At 40.9% G+C, this 21,878-nt stretch overlaps 1 protein-coding gene across 1 annotated transcript in view; it reads right to left on the bottom strand.

Annotated features, from left to right (window-relative positions):
- Window positions 1-21,878, bottom strand: part of ADAMTS18 (ADAM metallopeptidase with thrombospondin type 1 motif 18) — a 618,263-nt gene that overhangs the window by 23,617 nt on the left and 572,768 nt on the right. Inside the window, exons 18-19 of the mRNA XM_081275079.1 lie at window positions 3,355-3,496; window positions 858-984 (exon numbers count right to left, since the gene is read on the bottom strand). Coding sequence (XP_081131205.1) covers window positions 858-984; window positions 3,355-3,496 — 269 coding nt within the window. The remainder of the gene's footprint in view (window positions 1-857; window positions 985-3,354; window positions 3,497-21,878) is intronic.

Below are 21,878 nucleotides of genomic sequence, written 5' to 3' on the forward strand. Positions count from 1 at the left end.
AAGCTTACTTAAAATTAGTGTTCAAACAATGGTGTGGCAAAAATCAATCAAAGAACAAACCCACTGAGCTCCCCACGGGGACCATCATTGAGGGGTTATCACCACTTGGCTTCGCCTTTTTGTGCCTTGCTACTATGTAATTTGCATTTGGGGTTTCACGGTCTGCACAACAGTATGATTTTTAAATTCTTGGATGACTTATATAAAGGTTAAGCACACGACCACATGTACATTTTACTAATATAGAATTGTGTGTTATTTAAATATCTGTTTGATTCAGTTCTGAGAAGTGGAGTTTCTATTTAAAAGTTAAAAAAAAAATAAAAGACACTTTCACATCCCAAGATAACATTGCTCAAGTCAACTGAGTGTCTAATGCAGATTAAGATTTTTACTTTTCAAGTCATAATGCAGCCCTACCTTTTTAAAGTTTGTTTTTAGTGCATAATAGATATAAATAATATCTGAGTTCATTTTGGCATTTTCATAAATCCATATAATGTAATTTCTCCATTTCAATCCCTAACATGACCTCCTTCTTTCCCTCCTGCCTCCCTCCCCTGATGCCCTCTCTCTACTCTATTGATTTTTCTATTTATTTATTTATTCAATTTTAATTGATACATTAATAGTTATATATAAAATTGGGAATCTCTGTGGTATAGTCATGCACACACCTTCTAGAATTCATTCCCCAGTTCAACCATCTTTTCTTTCTAAATTTATTTTAGAGATTGCATCTACTTTTCAATCTCTCTCAATTAGAAGCATTGACAGCGGGCTTTGCAGCATCTCACACCATCAGCAAAGGCCTTCACACACAGATATGAACAGAAAGACATGACCACATGACTTACTAGGCCGGGCAGGAGAAAGCATTGCATATTTTGGGTTCAGTTGCTGGCTTGGTTCTTATATTGCAGAAGGAGGAATTGACTTGAGTATTTTGATCTCGTAAGCAAATGGCCTTTACATTGATATAACCTAATAAGACATCAGAAGGAACGAGAGTGAAAATTACAGATAATTAACGAGTACAACTTGCTTTCCAAACTTAGCTTTGGATTTACCAGTGTTCTGATACTCTATTTAGGGGACAGAATCCAAAAATATTTTGTAAAAACACTTCCTTTTGATATGACTGCAACTAATTTGAATTCCATTTATCTCCAAGATAATGAATTTTAATCATTGAATGTGTAGATTTTTACTTTTCAAGACTATGTGGATTTCAGCATCATAAAGCCATAAATACAACTTTTTGGAAAGAGCAACCATAAAAGGAAACACCTCAGCAAGCGTTAACACATCTAATGGAAAATGTTCTTCATAGAAAACCCACTAATGAACTATGTATGAAAAGGTTAAGATTCTGCTTTGTCATGAAGCATCTTGTATTTTCTTACTGAATACATATCATGCTGCAAAACTTGGAACTCTGAATGTGCATTCCTGCCATCAGCTGGAACTGTGGGCTTGTGGAGTGGCATCTGACTGCCTTGCTTTGATTGTTCATTTCAGGACTTCGTATTGGAGACTTTTTTGTGTGTATGAATTACTGCATTTTTAAGCTCCTCTAGTAAGAAAGCTGCTTCCCCTTTGAATTGTGCTTCTTTTTTTAATTTATGTGATAATTTCCCTTAAATGGACTCAGAGAAACAAATTAAATGTTCCTCCTGCTATGATGATTGGCACTCAGTCCAGCCACTTGGGTGCAAGCAGGTTTGCTTTAAAGAGGCAAAGATCACAACTACATTGGGATTCCCAGAAATTACTGGTATACTTCCATAGAATTTATTAATCTGAAGCCACCTTCTCTTATGCCCAGGGCTTATACCACAGTCTATGAATTGCATGAAGACCTTGCTAAATCGAGGCAAGCAGGGAGTTCCCCGGCACTTCTCCTGCATCTGTATCATGCTTGGATTTATTCCTTGTGAACTAAAAATGGATCAACTCTGTCTCTTTCCCAAGATGCTATGCTCTTCCTGGAATAGCAAGAAGCCATTAGAAATGTTCTTAAAGCACATCTGATATTTGAGAAATTGTTCACAATCTGAGACTAAGAGAAAAAGGAGCAGAGTGCAAAAATCTGTGTACAGCATTATAGCTGTTCAGTAAGAAAGAATACAAAATGACATTTATGCCACGTGGCTGAGACTGTCAAACCTATGAGTGTTTTCATATGTAAAAAACAGAATGATAGAAAGTATCAATGTTGCCTACTCTTGATGAAAGAAATCTGGGGGATTATCTTTCTTTCTAGCAGAGTGCAATTGAATTATTTATTAACAAAGATGTATTATCTTGTGATTATTTTCTACGTGCACTTAAAAAATATTTTCTTGTATTTTGTTAATTAGCAAGGCCGCCTAAAGACAAGCCTCATAGACATAAGAATTTCTTCATTTTCTGTATCTTTGCTTTATCCTTGATTCAAAGAGACCTTACTTTGCTGAGTGGGATGGGCCCAGGAGGAAGACCTACTGTCACCCAGTGCTCCTGATGGTAGGAAATGAGCAACCAACTATCATGCTTTGGTTTCAGGGACATGTTTATGAGCATGAACTTTCAGTCTTTCTCCCAAAGGAGCAAGTGTGACAATTACTGACACCTACAAATATGTGACATTTCTGGCATCTATATAAAATTCTTTCCTTGTCCATGTTGAGTGGATGGTTGCCGTTCTTTCCTGGCACAGGTTATTTCCTGGATTGAACCCGCTTCTCTCCTGAAAGAGACTTTGTTGACCTTACCATGCCTTTACGCATGGGGTGACACAATATTCACATTTCAGATGGTCATCCTAAATTTGTCTGGTATGTGTTCTCACTTGTCTTGATCCTACTGTTTATGAGCCCAGTGAAATGTCAATTACAAGAGAAAGCAGGAAAGTCAGGATTAGGAGAAAGTGAACTGTAATCTGAAAATAGAGACAGACAGAAAGACATAACAAGAGAAAGACATAACACCTCTCTCTCCCTCTTCTCTCTCTCTCTCTCTCTCTCTCTCTCTCTCTCTCTCTATATATATATATATATATATATATATATATATATATATATATATGCTTGTATTTATAAACAAATGTATTTCATACATTTCTCCTTGTAAGTTTTAAGCATGTAATTTTTGAGCTTTGGTGGTGATTGATTTGAACTTTGTGAGTATTCATTGTTTTCTACATAGGAAATTTCTCCAATAGTACAATATTTATGTTTCACAGTGATGGTTCCCCTGGAAGACAGTCGTTGGGTGACTTATTTAAACCAGGCACTGTTAAAGAGTCTTGGAGTGAAGCACCCTGTTCTCAGAGGAGACAGGCTTGGAAGATGGAATCAGGAAGTGGTCTACCTCCGCCACAGGAGACGGAACAATCCGACGGCACCGTACTCCAGGTGTGCTGGTGTCTTTTTGTGGCTGGCTGAGTTCCATTTGTGGCCTTGGGAAGTGCATACTTCCAAGCTATCCCTGGGTTTTTGCCTTGCATCAGAATCTGGGGACAGTATGAGATAAAAATCAGAGGTCAAAATACAAGTCAGACCCTGGCATTCCAGAAGTCTTGCTAAACATCTTAAAGCTATTTGCAAGTCATTTTGAGCTTAAAGTCAATTTGCTTCATTGTTCCCAAGAATGTTTTATGTCGATTTAAAGGTTTCCCATGACACTTTAAAATACGATCTTTCATAAAATCAAACTATGATTTAGATAGATGCTAATATTCAAAGCACAATTTGCTATTTACCATAAGTGCACAATCTTTAACTCCAGGTATACTAATTGATAAAAAATGTATATATATATATATATATAAACACACACATACATACAGTTTTTACATTCAAATGAAGAAAAATTATAGAGTCAGGTCTCCACCTTACTTAAACTTGAAGGTCTGGCACAGTCCACATCTGCTCAGTGGTTCCCCACAGATGAGCAGGATGAAGTGGCACCGACACATATTCATTTTTATGATGTATCTTGGGATGTTAGTTATAAGCTCTTTCCTGACTGTCAGTAGCAGGTGAGCGCAGGAGAAGTACCCCCAAGCCATAAGGATACCCCACTTAGAGTTGCCTAGCATCGACTCGAGAATCCAAATGGGTTTCCAACAGTTTCCAAAGAGACCTTGACCCCAAATAATGTGTCTGTTAACTGTGTCCTAGGCCTCCTAGGTACAGAAAAAAGAAAGCCAGAGTTGGTTTGGTAATACGTGGACTGGAATGGATTGAGTCTCAAAAACTCAAGGACTTGGGGTGAATCTGATCCCCTAAGGTCTGACTATGAGGATGAGAGCAATCTCTATCAGGTACTTCTCGGGTGTCATATACTCTGAGGGACTTTTTCTATGCATTATCTCAAAACATTCCTCCAACAACTCTATAATGCAACTTCCCATTTTTCCACTGAATAAAATGAGGATATGTGCAAAATCACACAAGTCACTAGAGGACTAAATAAAACCTCCCCAAAATGTGCCTCAACAATGCAATAGATCACCTTGGTTTTGGTGTAGACAAAAGCCCTTTTATTTTATTTATTTATTTATTTATTTATTTATTTATTTATTTATTGGTTGTTCACAACATTATAAAGCTCTTGACAAATCATATTTCATACATTAGATTGAAGTGGATTATGAACTCCCAATTTTACCCAAAATGCAGATTGCAGAATCATGTCGATTACACATCCACAATTTTACATAATGCCATATTAGTAATTGTTGTATTCTGCTACCTTTCCTATCCCCTACTATCCCCCCTCCCCTCCCCTCCCATCTTCTCTCTCTACCCCATCTACTGTAATTCATTTCTCTCCTTGTTTATTTTCCCATTCCCCTCACAACCTCTTATATGTAATTTTGTATAGCAATGAGGGTCTCCCTTCATTTCCATGCAATTTCCCTTTTCTCTCCCTTTCCCTCCCATCTCATGTCTCTGTTTAAAGTTAATCTTTTCTTCCTGCTCTTCCTCCCTACTCTGTTCATAGTTGCTCTCATTATATCAAAGAAGACATTTGGTATTTGTTTTTTAGGGATTGGCTAGCTTCACTAAGCATAATCTGCTCTAGTGCCATCCATTTCCCTGCAAATTCTATGATTTTGTCATTTTTATTGCTGCATAGTACTCCATTGTGTATAGATGCCACATTTTTTTTTATCCATTCATCTATTGAAGGGCATCTGGGTTGGTTCCACAGTCTAGCTATTGTGAATTGTGCTGCTATTCACAATATCCTCAAAAAAAATATAAAATACTTGGGAATCAACTTAACAAAAGAGATGAAAGATTTATACAATGAAAACTATAGAACCCTAAAGAGAGAAGTAGAAGAAGATCTTAGAAGATGGAAAAATATACTCTGTTCATGGATAGGCAGAACTAACATTATCAAAATGGCGATATTACCAAAAGTTCTCTATAGGTTTAATGCAATGCCAATCAAAATCCCAACAGCATTTCTTGTAGAAATAGATAAAGCAATCATGAAATTCATATGGAAAAATAAAAGACCCAGAATAGCAAAAGCAATTCTAAGCAGGAAGTGTGAATCAGGCAGTATAGCGATACCAGATTTCAAACTATATTACAGAGCAATAGTGACAAAAACAGCATGGTACTGGTACCAAAACAGGCGGGTGGACCAATGGTATAGAATAGAGGACACAGAGACTAATCCACAAAGTTACAACTATCTTATATTTGATAAAGGGGCTAAAAGCATGCAATGGAGGAAGGATAGCATCTTCAACAAATAGTGTTGAGAAAACTGGAAATCCATATGCAACAAAATGAAACTGAATCCCTTTCTCTCGCCATGCACAAAAGTTAACTCAAAATGGATCAAGGAGCTTGATATCAAATCAGAAACTCTGCGTCTGATAGAAGAAAAAGTTGGCTCCAATCTACATATTGTGGGGTCGGGCTCCAAATTCCTTAATAGGACACCCATAGCACAAGAGTTAATAACAAGAATCAACAAATGGGACTTACTTAAACTAAAAAGTTTTTTTCTCAGCAAGAGAAACAATAAGAGAGGTAAATAGGGAGCCTACATCCTGGGAACAAATTTTTACTCCTCACACTTCAGATAGAGCCCTAATATCCAGAGTATACAAAGAACTCAACAAATTAGACAATAAGATAACAAATAACCCAATCAACAAATGGGCCAAGGACCTGAACAGACACTTCTCAGAGGAGGATATACTATCAATCAACAAGTACATGAAAAAATGCTCAGCATCGCTAGCAGTCAGAGAAATGCAAATCAAAACCACCCTAAGATACCATCTCACTCCAGTAAGATTGACAGCCACTATGAAGTCAAACAACAAGTGCTGGCGAGGATGTGGAGAAAAGGGTACACTTGTACATTGCTGGTGGGACTGCAAATTGGTGCGGCCAATTTGGAAAGCAGTTTGGAGATTCCTGGGAAAGCTGGGAACCACCATTTGACCCTGCTATTGCCCTTCTCGGACTATTCCCTGAAGACCTTAAAAGAGCATGCTACAGGGATACTGCCAAAAGCCCTTTTCTTGATGCCCTTTTTTCTTAACTACTCCTTTCTTTTTTCTTCCAAGCTCAAAGCATGAATATAAATAACTTGCTTTCTCCAGCTCCATCAGTCTTGTGGAAGATCCTTTACCACCATAACTGGGCATTCATGCCCAAGAGGCAAAGCCTACTACAAGTTAAAAATAGGAACCTCTGGCTCTATCACCGTCTGGTGGGATCCCACCTCAATTAAAGTTGGTTGGGTGGTGGCTTTTCAAGGACCTCCACTGTACCAGTTTACTTTTTAGGATGCCACCAAATGATTTCGACTTTGCCATTAGCTTAAGAGTTTCCAGGGACATTATGGTTGACACTTAAGATTCCATGGTGTGGACATCACTTGAAACGCAACAAAACAAATCCAGGTGCCACCCAGAAACAACCAACATGTTAATTGATGAACCTGTGTTTCCCTCACCCCAATTGAAACAAAATCTAAAACCACACAAGAGGTAGCATCATTAAAGAGAACAATGTCTTATACTCATTAGCTGCCCATGAAAATCTTTTGAAAATCAAAGTCCCTGGGGTCTTTTAGTTTTGAAGAACTTTCTAATCTTTGCTCTTCCTATTTTTGCAGCTAAGCCATATAGTTGTTCTTGGAATCATGTGTTCGACTTGCATTCACACATCTTGAATAAATACCGAGCTTCCCTTATCCAGCATTTCTAGTGTTTCTGTTAATGTTTTCATGTGGTATGAATGCAGTCACCTTAGAGTTTTATTCACCATCAAAGTAGCATTGGGGGCATTCAGAAGATAATCCTGGTGCTCCCTGATATTTTAATTCAATTTCTCCTTCATGAAAGTATATTCCAAATCTGATACTTATGGTTGTTATTTTCTTTGTGCAACAAAAATGCAGAGATCTTGTAGAGAAGAAAATAATGTGGTGTATCACATGTACATACAGGACAATAAAATGCAGGCGAGCTGTGTGAGACCAACAGAAAGCCATGCCCCCTGAGGCAGGACGATGCTACTCTGCAGTGGAATCACATCACACATGGACATACAGGAGAGAAAGTGTCAGCACTACATAGAAAGAATTTTACTTACCCATCTCCACTTTCTAGACCACCCAGGCCCCCAACCAAGCTATATTCCGGTTTCTACTGCCATAGGGGGGATGGATCCTCAATAGAAATGCAAAGAAACTATAAAAAAAAGGGAGTTCTTGCCTTTTGAGCTTCAGGGACTTAGATATTCTGGTGATTTAAGAATGGCTTAGTGAAGTTTCAACAAGTACTTACAATATGTACTACTTTCACGTTTTAGAGCCTGAATACCTGGCATGTGGTTTTACTGTGAAAACATGCTGTGAACATGTTGCAAGATGCATTTAAGAGAAAAATCAGACTGAAGATGAAGGCATCTGTGTTTCCCTTTATGACAAAAAATTCTCCAAGAGTTGTTTTTACTGTCTGCCTTCTCGTCTCCTCATCCACCTGTTAGGCTCTTCCTCCCAACCACATCACTGAAACTGCTCTTTCAAGGGCACCTTGTCATAACCAGGTAGTTGACAGTCCTTGTCTTACTCACCAATTACCAACATTGAACACAGTTGATCACTTTATTTTTTTCCCTCTAACCACAAACCCCTACTTTTTACCGCTAACTTCACTTACCTCCATTACCAGTCTCATTTGCTGAATCCTCCTTATCTCTTCTCTATTCATTGTCAAAGTGACCTTCAAACTTCAGTAAGTTTAAGTTGACCACATTTGGCTAATGGCCGCCATATTGGCTGCACAGCTGAATATGAACCTGGCCTCTAACCTCCCATTAACCTATTTGACTGCCTACCTGGCATCTGTTCCTGAAAGTTTAAAAGGTACATCCAAGTCCAACACTGAAATCATCATCTCCTCTGGCCCCAGAAAGGCTGTTCCCCTCCTCAGTCTCCCCATCCATTAAATGACAGCCAATTCTTCTAAATGTTTAGGCCAACATGGAGTCTGACAGCCACCCTGGACTCTTCTCTGTTTTCTCACAACCCTCATTTAACAGGCCAGGACACGGGGTTATCTACACTTTCAAGACACTTCATATCACTTCTTCTGTTACTGTAACTGTCCTGACCTATGCCACCGTCATGTCTCCTCTGACTTCCACAGTCAGGGAGCTAAAAATAGCACACCAGGGAGGAGGGGAGGTGATATCCTCCAGTGGAGGAGATGGGGCAGGCCCACATGAAAGATCAATCCAGTGACAGTTAATGAACAGGTTCAAAGCATAGAGCTATAGAACCTGCGTGGGCGGGAAATCCAACACTTTTGTGAAGCTGCAGGGGAGCATCACAGGGACACCGGAAGTCACACAGCCACCTAAAGCAGCTTGGTTGCCATTAACAAACCATCTGGTTGACACGCTGGCCAAGAAGCTGCGAAGCAACCAAAAAAGAGCTTATGTTTTCTCTGCGGCTTTCTATTCCCCACAAAGAAACCGTCAGATGGTGTTTCCCACCACGCTTTCCCCCAAATTAAAATGGAAATATGAAAGGAGCCTCAGAAAAATGAAATACTTGAGCTAAAAGTAAGAATAGCACTGAACAGAAAAAATCTGAAGGCAACAGGGGGAATGAGTCCATTTCCTATTATCAAGGTTATAAGGCACCTATGTATCCAGCCAGAGCAAGATGAGAAATGGCACAAGGTGCTGCAAATGTTCCCAGGAACAGGCAACTTTAAATTAGCAACTCATAAAACATGTGGTAGCTGGATGCCTGCGTGTGTGTGTGTGTGTGTGTGTGTGTGTGTGTGTGTTCCATTACAGCTTTATAGCCACTGGCATGTATAGCACATTTGCTATTCTTAAATATAACAATGCCTTCAGTGAATGCATATGTAAATAAAAGCCACTCAGCTTTACAACATCAAGGTTTCAAGGCTTGACTTCAGAGTCTATGGAGCTATCCATTCACAGGCAGAGCTATGTGATCATTTGGGCTTGGAGACAATATCTGTAAAGACCAGGAGCAAGCTGACTTAACAATTTATTGTGTCATCAGTTCATCAAGGCCTCTTAAAGGAAGTCAGAGCTTAAGCAGGTAGGCAAGGAGGCCAGGTGCATAAAAGGTGAGCACATGCAATTATCACACAGTATTATTCTCTTCTCAGGACGAGTTCTCTTCTCTGCCCTTTTCCTTATTCTGTATTATTAAGGAGGAAGGGGACTAGGGACAGAACAGAGCAGTTGCCTCCTATCTTCTATGTCATGCTTGCAATCCCTGGGACACAGGCTGCCTGCCAGGCTGAAAAAATCTCTGTGGGTCTCTCCTGTTCTCAGAGAGACATAATTTTATTAAAGAAATCAGTCTCACCCTCAGGAATAATGACCCGTCATTTATGGATCCAATACAAAATGAAAATTCAAGACCTTTAGCAGAGTGTTAAAACAAATCTAGGGCCCTTCTGAGCACAAGGTCACCTGTGACTCTGTAGGTTCCAAGGCCACGAAACCAGTTCTACCAAACTTAGAATCTGGGATCTCCTCACGTGGATTTTGAGTCAATGAGTCAATTTTTTCAAATTCTAAATGACCCTTTGGGCTAATAATAACTTCTCCTTGCCTTCACAGATGGAGACCATATGCTCCAAATTGCTGGCCTGGTTTACACCTAAGTACATCAGTGTGACCCTCGTTTTAACTACACACAGCACCTCCACTGGGAAGTAGGAGGAGCTAGCAGAGGTGTGCACTAGCACACGGCTGAGAGTCCAACTTCTAAGAGTTCTGGAGAATGCACCTTGCACAGGACATGATTTGAAAATGAATACCCATCACCTATGAATATTTTTAAACCTTTTCAGAGACCTTGTCAAGAGCACTCGGGGTCCCAGGAGCATCCATCCTGCCGTCACGGCATGACGTCACAATGATGCCACTCCCGACCATCCTAAGGCTGCACGTCAGACGGTGTAGCCAAGCTGTTAAATGCACAAATCTGGAAAGACTGCCAGTGATTCAGTCTACTTAACTGGATTTAATCCAAAGAATTTTCCAGCCAACTGGCATTGGGTCTCTAATTTACAGCTGGCAAGTAACCTCCTTAAATGCTTCCAGGTCCTCAAAAGAACTGTTTAATGTCTACCTTTAACACACAAACCACCTGACTTCAGACACAACACTCAGCAGCTTTTGACCGCAGGGTGCAGAGTTATAAAATTTACAGCTTCTTAAGTTGGAGAACCACAGAGGAGGCTGGGATCGACCAACTGCCTTCTAAAGGAGTGGGGGAGGCAGTGATGTCGTTTCTGCCTGGGGCACACAAATTTAAAACCCAGGACACTTGGAGTAATCTCGGGTAATTAACTTCCTTTCCTTTGCTTCCACTTTTAATTTTATTTAATGCATGCTCGGAAAACCTGTTTTTTTTTTTAAAAATCTTCCATAATATATTTTATTGCTTTAGAAATAAAAAGAGCAATACTTACTGAAGGCTTCTTGTATGCCAGGCAAAGCATTGTAAAATACATTCTCTTTTAAAATTGATATTGGTATTATAAAAAGGCTCTATTAATATTCTAGTAGAGTGTAGGTAAATAAACCAAAGCCCAAGGTCTCAGAGCTGGTAGGAAGCAGCACTGGATTCAGCTCCCTGGTGATATCTAACTACAAACCCTGACATCTTAATGCTCACAACAATGCCTCCCAAACACTGTGATGGTGGCCAGGATTCTAATATTAAATTTTAAAGTGTATTAACTTTTGGAAAGAATTTTATCTCTGGGATTCAACAGTAAGCTAAAACATTACTTTGTGATACAGGATTCAGCCCTGAAATTTTTACTTCTTGAACATGCTATTACCTAATATAAACATGATCCTTAATCTCCTCTATCCATTCCCCACCCCACCTTTCTGTTTTATTTAATCGCTTTTTGAACAACTGCAATATAACAGACTCTACTGGTTGGTCCTTCCTTGATCAGTCTCAAGATTGAGCCACCTTACATGTTGCAAGGAGGAGCCATTTTGCGGTGCCTGATTGTGGTTTCCCAAATTCACGTGCTATGAGGTTAAAAGACATCCAGTTCTCTTTGCCTTCTTTTTGCTTTTGCGAAGCTTGAAGAACGTGACCAGGTATCGTCGCTGCTATTAGGTGTGAGTGAGTCGGCTTTGACAAGAGAGGGCAACAGAGACCCTGGCCGGGGACTTGGAAATGCGTCTGTGAGGCTGCTTCAAAGGTGTGGGCTGACGCACTGAAGCTCCCCCAGGTTCTAGGTCAGCTCATCAGCATTCCTCAAAGTGTAGCGAAGAGAAATAAATAGCATCCTCCAGCCCAGCGCAGGGGTATCTGCCACAAATTCACCAGAGGCCCCTGCTTCAAACAGCAAACGGCCACCTCCAGACAGATGATGTGTCGTGGCCAGAGGACCTGGGAATCGTCCTCTTGCATCTGAGTTTTATGTCATCTGTTACGAATTAATTCTCCCCACCTCCTGGACTCCTTTGTGTTTCGCGTCCTCACTCAGGCCACGGTGCTTGGCTAACCTCCTCTCCCTGCACTGATTGAATCTGGAGGTACATCGTCATTCACCCCGGGGAGGATTCAGCCAGCAGGGTCACGAGGAAGGGGCTGGACCAGAAGGTAATTAACACTTTGTCAACGGCGCTACACACTATCATCTCATTGATCAATGTGCCTGTCCACCTGGTCCCCCGCCACCCCATCATCATCTTTTGCCAAAGAGTGGAGGAAGTTGTTTATTATAGTAATTTTCTTTAGATGTCTTTTCCTGCCTCGAAACTAGCCTGGGGTTAACCTATTTCTCACTTACTGTCCTTGTGACAGCCCCGGTGTGTTTCAGCTGCAGGATTCTCCCTCGGTGCACGATCAAATACGAAGGGGCTTTCGAAGAGTTAATGACTCCCTTCTGCTGCTTAACACGGAGGAATTAAAAAAAATGGGGGGGGGCAAATAAAGGAGAACCTTTTAAAGACATTTTTAAAAAGCATCACTGTAAAAACATGGAGGATCAGATTTCAGCTGCAGACTAGCAACGTGTGTTGTCATGTCGTCCTCAGACGGGGATGAAGTCACTTAATAATGAAACACTCACAGCGGAGTTCCTCATGTCCCCTCCAACTGCTTGACACTTTGATAGAGAAGATGACTCACTCGCTGTTGTGTGTGCACGTGTATGAGACAGAGAGACCGACATGGATGGAGGGCGGAGGAGAGGTGGCAAGAAAGCTGGTCTTCAGACACTTCGAAATCATGTGTCATCTCTAAAGGGACACCTTAGCTGATCTCAAAATATAAGACGATTTGCATGAGAATCCTTACTGCCAAGGCCTAAAATTGTGTATAGTGAACAATCTTTTCCACAGTGCTTAAACAAAGCACAAAGGGAGTAACCTTAAATTCCCTCCATGTAAACCTCAAAATGGAAAAACACTAAGTTTTCAGCCACACACACAAAGCCCAGCATGTATGTCTACTTTAGAAAAAAATTGTATTTGAAACCAAGTCATGTATATTTCAACTCTGATTCTAAGTATGCACACTTCCACCACTTAAAATGTAACTCTAAAGCCTTGTTTCCCCAGTACACACTAGGCTAGGCTTTTGGGGAGTGCAGAATAAACACACATTTATTCTTGTTCCCAAGCCCAATAAAATAAACATAATACAGGAACTACTGACCCATAATATCCTAAACACTATAAAAATATAAGCTCATTTTTTAATCTTTCAGATGACTAACACTTAGATATTTTTTAAGTCCAATTAGATTTTTTTTAATCTTTATGCCAGACTTCTGTTGTAGACAATAAGTCGAAATAGATGGAAATTGTCTAGTTTGTAAAAACCGTATCTACAGAGATCTCAAAGAGCATATAGTTGCCAAATTAATGTTTATTTCTTCTTGTGCTGGAGCATGTGTGTGTATGTGACTGTTTTTTTCCCTGAGCAATGAAGAAATGTGTCATTTATACATACGCGTGTGTACATTTCAAAATAGAAATGTGATTGATGGGCTTAAATAATGCCTAAAAAATCTAGGCCTAAAACAATCAGACAAATCCCTGATTACCCTGAGGAATGTCCCCTGGCCACCGAGAAAATCAGTGAGGTCGGCACCGTTTAAACTGACGTCCACCTGCTGCCAGGGTTGAGTCCATCAGCGCAAGAGCTCAGGGAGAAGGACTGTCTCTAATAGAGACCGCATTATAAAGTCAGACTGGCTCGTGACTTAGGGATAAAAGTGAAAGTCTGTTTCCCATTTCATTTAAACATTGAGCTTAGACATTCTATAAAGTTTTGACATATAAAAATAACCAGAAGCAGAAGATAACTTTTATTTGGTGTCAGGCCATGCCCTTATGTCTTGGGGTTACCTGACAGCAGTCAATGACTCCCAGGATTGCATTACTCTGCTCTGCACTGAAAACACCCAGGAGTATGTGTAATGATCTGGTGAACCCACCATCCCGGGACGGCAAAACCGCCTCTCGGATTGAGGTGAGCCTTCTGTGAACCAGCAGGTCGGCAGCCTCCTATGGGGGAATTATTCACACGGACCGGGCAAGGTGAATATTTTCAGGAAACACACCAATTCCTCAAATGCATTGAAGGGGATCCAATTTCATTACTTTACACATGCTCTTCACTGTACTTAACTTTAAATCATATGGTTCTGAGGCCAGTCCTAAGAGATGATCAAACACAGTGGTTTCAAAACGTGTACTGTAGACATCCAGGGATCTTCAGAGGACACAAGTTCTGGTCCCTTGGCTCCCACCTTTCACAGCAGATGTTCTCCTCTCATTTATTTATTTATTTAGCCTCAATGTAAGATTTTTCAATTTGAAAGAAGGTTTCACTTTTTTTTTTTTTTTTTTGGCACCAGCAATTGAACCCAGGGGAACTTAACCATTCCCTGAGCCACATCCCCAGCCCTTTTATATATCTTAATCAGAGACAAGTTCTCACTAAATTGCTTAGGGCCTCACTAAGTTGCTGAGGCTGGTCTTGAACTTGCAATCCTCCTGCCTCAGTCTCCTGAGCTGCTGGGATTACAGGCGTGTGTCACTGTACCCAGCAAGGTTTCACTTTTTACGTGAATCAATTTGATCCCTGGGTGTCATTTACTGTGTGTGCATGTGTGTTCTGTAATGTTCTAGATACTATGTTGGCTGTGAAAGCTACAAAGAAGCTATCGTCTGATAACACAGGGTTACTGGTGCCACACCGCTACAGGACACAGTGGGAGGCTTCTGGTCATCCTGAAGAAGTCACTTCCCAAATGAGAGACGGAGGACCCAGGTAATCTATGTGATTCATCCAAAGCCACACAGTGGCTGTGAGTTACATTGCCAACTATGGTCCCTGTCTAACCCACTATGCTTCCAGAAAGAATAGGGCCCATGTACCAAGGTTGGCTCTGAACATTCCTTAGACTTGAGACCATAAAGTTCGACTGCCAGGATTTGTATCTTAACCATTGGTACTTCTTATCTGGCACAGGTCTGTCCAATGGGTATCCCACTTCTGGTTCATTTCTTTTTATCACACATCAAGAGGAACAAGAGAAGAAAATTTCTTTGATATTAATTACTAAATCAATAAGTCTTGAGGTAGTTGAAAATAGGAATCAGCTAAGATCCTGGGAGGATATGCTGCCACCCATATAAGTGAAAGAGGAGCCTGACTCTCACAGTGGAACCCTTGTGTGCCTTGGCAAACACTCTGGTGCTGAATTTTACACTATAATGAGAACTTAGTGAATATGCAGTAATTTTAAGTGGCCAAAGAGAAAGTGCTTTTGTTTGTAGACTTATACTTTGTGTGGATGGAACAGCATTTTCCATTTTGGTAAGTCCCCACACTCTGATTTCAGCGTCCCACAGGATTGTAAAACATATTCGACATTTTTTATATTGGAGTGAGCGTTTTTTTGGCTCCCAAAGTATTCATTTTGGTTCAATTGATAGTTGCTGTATGGAGAGGCATATGAACTTTATTTAACTTCTTTTAAAGAATCAAGTCATGGGTCACTTGGATATCAAGATATGGTCTAGTTTTGGAAAAATGCAATTCATTACTTATTGTAATTTTAAGTTTCTGAAGTAACTATGCTCTATCAGCTTTGGAGAGATATAAGCATGTGATTAAAACTGACCAGAAATTTGATGTTCTCCTGAGAATAATAAAGTATAATTTAAATATTAAAGCTATTAACCCAAATTCTTTTAAAAGATAAAATAGACATAATACGAGGTTACTGGAGTTGATTTTTTTTCAACCTTCAAATGTACTTGTAGCTTTTGAATGAAACCATAAATACTTTAAAAATACAAATAAGGCATATCTAATTAATCATACAAGTTTCTACCCACATAGTTTTTTGACAGTTCACATTTCAAGGACACTCATTTAAGCTTTCATTGAATCTGAATGAGCACATAAAAGACTTTGGAAAACAATAGCCAAGCAGATGTGACCTTACTCCACCACAGTGAAACTAAAATTCTATATTATTACAGATATTATTCTAGCTCGCTCTTATTGTATTTACGTACAGTAAAATATATATATGTTTGAGCCGGGTGCACTGGCGCATACCTGTAATTCCAGTGGCTCAGGAGGCTAAGGCAGGAGGAGGATGGCAGGTTCAAGGCCAGCCTCAGCAACTTAGTGAGTTCCTAAACAACTTAATAAGACTCTGTCTCTAAATAAAAAATAAAAAGGGCTGGGGATGAGATCTTGCACCCAGGGAACTACTCAAAGGTTTAGCTTTTGTCAGGGCTAAATGTGCAGCTGAACAAGGCCGGAGCTGCGCTTAAAGAAGGCACAAAGAGGCTCAGTCCCAAGCTGGGATATCCCTAGCGACAACACACAGGCAACAAGGGGACATTTCGGGTTTTAAAGATGAAAGCAAGGAGCTCAGTCACCATCATTTCTCGTCTTATTCTCTGTTGTGTGTGTGTTTTTTTTTTTTTTTCCTGCAGAGAATATATGTTTAACAGCAAAGCTTAGATTACAAACAGAGCTGGGGAACACGGGAAGGGCTTTATGAACAAAACCAGAGAGAGAAACAACAACAAAAAATGGCTGCTTGTCACAAAGTCGCAGAAAACCTATTCCTCATCAGGAGTGATTGCACTTTGTTCTGATTGCCGGTGGCAGAGGCCGTGAGAGGCTTCTAGCCCCGCTTCCTGAGTCAGGATTTTTAAAAAATTTCTGCCCCCCCACCAGCCCCAGAACTCAGTCTGTGTACATTCGCTTAGTGATGGATCAAAGGCCTCTTGGCACCACCAGGGAAGCCTTGTGGCTCTGACACTGATGCCTTTCAAGCTAAATGCATTTCTCAGAAGGGAAAGAAATTTGCTGTTCAGATGCTTGATTAAAAAAAGAGAGGGGTGGGGGGAAGACCCCAGAAATTTTTTTTTTTAAATATCAACAAATCTTTAACTGGGGAGTCAAATCTTATGCCTTTGGTTTAATTAAAGTGTAATTTTAAGGGCCAGAGTCCTTCTTAACTCCATATTACTCTGGCCTTAGTCCAGTATGATTTGGAATTCCTGCTCCCTCCCTGTCAAATGAAAAGCTGGGAGGGACCAAAGAGCACCCCCCAGTGACAACCTCTGACCAGTGTGGAGAGATCTTCAGGGATCTTCTACCACACAGGCTAAAGCCCCAGGACCTAGTATCCAGAGTCTGGAGGACCATAGCTGCGTTTGCAAACTCAGACATTTGCTGGGTCCAAACATTTTTCTTAAGAGATTTAGAAATCCGTTTTTTTTTTTTTTTTTTAACAAAAAATCACCTGATATTAAAGCACTGGTATAATCTCATAGGATCTGGGAACTCGATTGAGTCTGTGATCACCAGCTCCAGCTGGCTAACTATAGCCCGAGAGTTAGTTATAGATCTTTATTTGTTTTTAATATATATGTGATGTGCTCAGAGGCAAATAGTGATGATATTGCTAGACATTATATGCTCTGAGCTTGGCAGGCCCTGAGCTTATCTTACATTATCCTTAATTAAGCATAAGGGCCATTTAGATATAATGCCACATTTATAAAATGGTCCTTTTATAAAGGTGGACGTTGAGCAGCACAGAGATTAAGAAACTTGCTGGGCTTACATTAGCTGCTCAGGGTTAAGGGTGGGGTCAAGGTGCTCTTAATCTTTGGGTCTAAAGTTACCTATGGATGGGTGTGTGTGTGTGTGTGTGTGTGTGTGTGTGTGTGATTTGCCTTCTACTCAGTTTCCAAGGTAAAGGCTTAAGGCTGGTGCTGTTCCATTCCTACCAGGTGGAGAGCGACCCTTCACGGGGCAGCCCTGTGCTCCAAAAGCAACATCTCCAACCCTGTCAAGTAGCCTTGACATTGTAGGGAAAGCGGGGCTTTTGAAATCTGAAGAACAGACCGTGTGGTCTTGCAAGTGGGTATCCCTGGTTGCCTCTGGAGATTAGCGGAACACTTGGAATGTCTATTGAAAAAATGACTTCGCACAGCTTTTGAGTACAGGACGCAGACACCGATTTTAAACATCTTAAAGTCTGGAAGAAAACACGTGTAGTTGGAGCAGGAATAGAAAGACACCTAGGACGGTGGATCCACTCCTGTCCATGCACATGCAGGTGCAGGGGGGAAATGAACTATGAGAAGCCAAGGTGCTAAGAGATGGGCCTCTGCACACAAAGTCCCGCCATGCCCATGAGCGTCCCATTCCCGGCTGAGCCCGGCTGCCACGCCAGGTGTACTTTCCCCTTCACTGGTGGTGCCAACCAGGGTTCAGCAGTTTCCTTGCAAGAACTGTTCTTCTTGGCAGTGGCGATTATTTGGCTACTCCCAAGAGGCAGCTTATCAAAGGAAACTGGAACCTGAGTGCTCGGCTCAGTTAATGAATGATACACGACTGTTACTTTAGGTGTTTTCAGGAACCGATGCATGCGTTCATTCCAAGGCTGCTTTGATGTACTGCAAACACATGGAGGACGTGTTATTGCTAGCTACTCTTGAATATCAAAGACACAGGTGGGATATAAAGTGGCCAGAACGGAACTTCTCCTCCCCAACCCTGTTTGCAGGCATCCTCCAGATCCGTGCAACTGGTCAGAGCTCCCACCAAAGTCTCAAGAAAGAAGCCCGAGATCACCCCTTCAACCTTCTCCCTGAGCCCACGTCCCACCTGTCCCTAGTAACCTTTCCAGGGACGCTCTGCTCTCAATTCAAAATGGTCTACAAACAGGTCCACTTCCTCAGTTATGGTCTCAGTTTCAGCTTTGTGCACTTCTTTCCTGGAATTCTAGAAGAATCCATTTCTTTTATCCCAGACTCACTTGGTGCCCCTCCGGCCACCTACCTACAGAGCAGCCAGAGTGCGTTTTTACAACCCTCACTTTGGAGGGATCCTGATCTTCTTAGCAGGAAACACAAACGGCTTACCACAGATTAAATGTTCTCTGTGGCTCCCCTCTCACCCCCCCACCCTGGGGCTCTCTCCTCACACTCCAGCTACATGGGACATTTTTTAAAGTTCTAAAACTTCAGCTTTCAACATGGGGTTATGTATAATAGCTGTATTCTTCACCAGAATGTCCTGTACTCTGTCTGGCTAATTCTACACATTAAGGTTTCATCCTAGAGAGAGTTTCTCCACCAGCTGCCTAATCTAAAGACAATCCCCATTTCCTTTTCTTACCCTTGTTTTCTTCCACAGGACTTACTGCCACCTATAACCCTGTGTCCATTTTTGTACTTACTCGTGTAACACTATACTATACTTTCCCACACTCTAAGCTTCAATAGCAGGGAGATTTAGTTTTCCTAGTCTTTTTTTCTTTTTGGCACTGGGGAGTGGACCCAGGGGTACATCACCATTGAACCACATCCCAGCCCATTTTTATTTCTTTTATTTTGGGACAGGTTTTCACTAAGTTGTTTAGGGTCTTACTAAGTTGCTGAGGCTGGCTTTTAACTCGTGATCTTCCTGCCTCAGCCTCCCAAGCCACTGGGATTACAAGTGTGTACTACCACACCTGATGTTTTTTCCTGTTTGATCCACAATTATATGCCTGGTTTAATATCAATGAGGGACACAACAGAAGCCCAAGGCATGTGACACAGAGTGACTCAATGACTAATTCATGGGTATTTGCACTTTTCTGTCTTCTAACCTTTTAACAAATCTAATAATCCATTGGTGAAACTCCAAGGTGTCATCTAAATACTCCCCAAAGAACTCACACACATGGCACCCAAACTTCCACATACAGGGTAAGAAACTCGTCTTCATTGCTTTACCCACTGAACTATCAAGAGCTTCAAAAGGCCACCTTCAATATCACAGTCACATGGTATTTGTTCAAAGAATTATCCATCCTTGGTGCATGGAAGATATGCAGGCACCTCTGAATAGACACAGAGAATCTGCCTCTAATAATTTGCTTTACTAATTACTTATCTCAACAAAACACCCTGCAGCCATGAGTACACACAGGCTATAAGTCCCATGGAAGTGAGTACCATGACACTTTCCTCAGTACCAAAGACACAGAAATTACAAATATGTTAACCGAATAAATTACCATACCCAAGCCATAAAGGAGGAAACAGAATTTTAAGCAAAAACCATTACACTAACTCCTGATAGCAATCCTCTTAATATTCAACTTTTAGATCAAGCTTTATGTCTGAGTTGGGCAAGATACACGGTCATGTTCTCACTGTGTTGTGAAATCTGGGTGGCAGGCATTTCTAAACAGTACTCTGTCTATTTCTCACTGTATTTCCCACCTCTTGGATGATTCTATACCTCCTAGGGAGCATCCACAGCAGTTTTGTGTTGAAAAAAATCTTACTATGGCAGGTGGCTGAGCCATTCCAGCATCTTTGGTATAAAATAATGTCCTGGGTAACAGAGTCAGAGTCAGAAAGATTTTAGTTCAAGCCTCATTCCTGCCACTTAGATGTTCAAAGAATTATCCATCTTAATTATCCATCCTGCCTAATCTAAAAACAATCTCCATTTCCTTTTCTTACCCTTATTGCCACCTATAACCACCTATAATATGATCTCTTTAAGGCTTAATGTTCTCATCTGTAAAATGGGGATTCATAAACTAATGCATGACATTGATTAGCTTGATGTTCAAATACAAGAAGACACAGCTGCCTTTCTTCACACCCAATCCCATATTTTTCTGGCAAATCAGTGAGGTAAGTACTTTGGTTTGGGTAAGTGTCCCCCCCCAAGGCCCACGTTACAGGCTTGGCCCTGGTGCATGCTATTGGGAGGTGGTGGAAACCAAGAGGTGAGACCTAGTTGCAAGTCTTCCATTCATTCATGGGCATGTCTCAAAGGGGATATTAGAACCAGAGTCCTCTTCTTTCCCTCTCTTCTACCTCCTGGTGACTATGAGGTGAGCAGTTCTACCATGCACTTACCATGAGGTGCTGCATTACCACAGGCCCAAAAGTAAACAAGCCAAAGTAAACCTTTTCTCTTTATAAGTTGATTATCACAAGTATTTTGTAGCAATCACTGACGAACTCTTAGGTTTTCCACCCTCATTTTTCAAGTAAGGAACGGAAGCTCAGAATGACAAACATAAATGCCTTGTTTCCTAAGCATTCACTATATGCAAATATAATTTCTATGCATGCAGAAGCAAATCACGTGCCTGAGGGAGCAAACCATCAGTCGCATTTTCCCAATGGGAACAAAGGAAACTCAGAGACATGATGACATGGACTACATAAAACATAAAACAGAATCATTTTGCGGTCATTTGCAGACATGTTGGCTGGGTTTATTACTGTCATTATTACCCATTAATAATGTATTCAAATTCTCTTGGTTCTTGGGAAATCACAACCTACAAAATTATGATAGTTTAGAATGACAAACTCTGTGGACACTCAAGCAAACATTTTCTCTATTATATGACTGCTCCTCCCAGGCTAGCTGACCTGTGTCTTGGATAACTACAATGAACCATCCAATTGACAGACACAGATCAAGGGGAATAATTTAAAAAGTATTCCTGCTGTACTCCTTGGAGTTCAGGAAAGCCAAGCATGATGGTGAGAGGCTGGCATATGAAATGGGAAAATCAACACCTTCTCCTGGAAGTCCAGTGACTTTTGTTCTCCAAAATGGAATTGCTAAATGACATTTCCTCTTTGTACTTTTTTTCCCTCCACAATAGTAGAGATTGTGTGCTTTCCCACTAAGCCATGCCCCCTGCACTCCCATCCCTTTAAAAAAATTCTTGAGACAGGGTCTTGCTAAATTGCTGAGGCTGGCCTAGAACTTGCTTCATTCACCTCCTAGAGTCACTGGGATTCCAGGCA

This window comes from Spermophilus citellus, assembly GCF_964194105.1.
Source record: "Spermophilus citellus genome assembly, chromosome: 18".
NCBI lineage: Eukaryota > Metazoa > Chordata > Mammalia > Rodentia > Sciuridae > Spermophilus > Spermophilus citellus.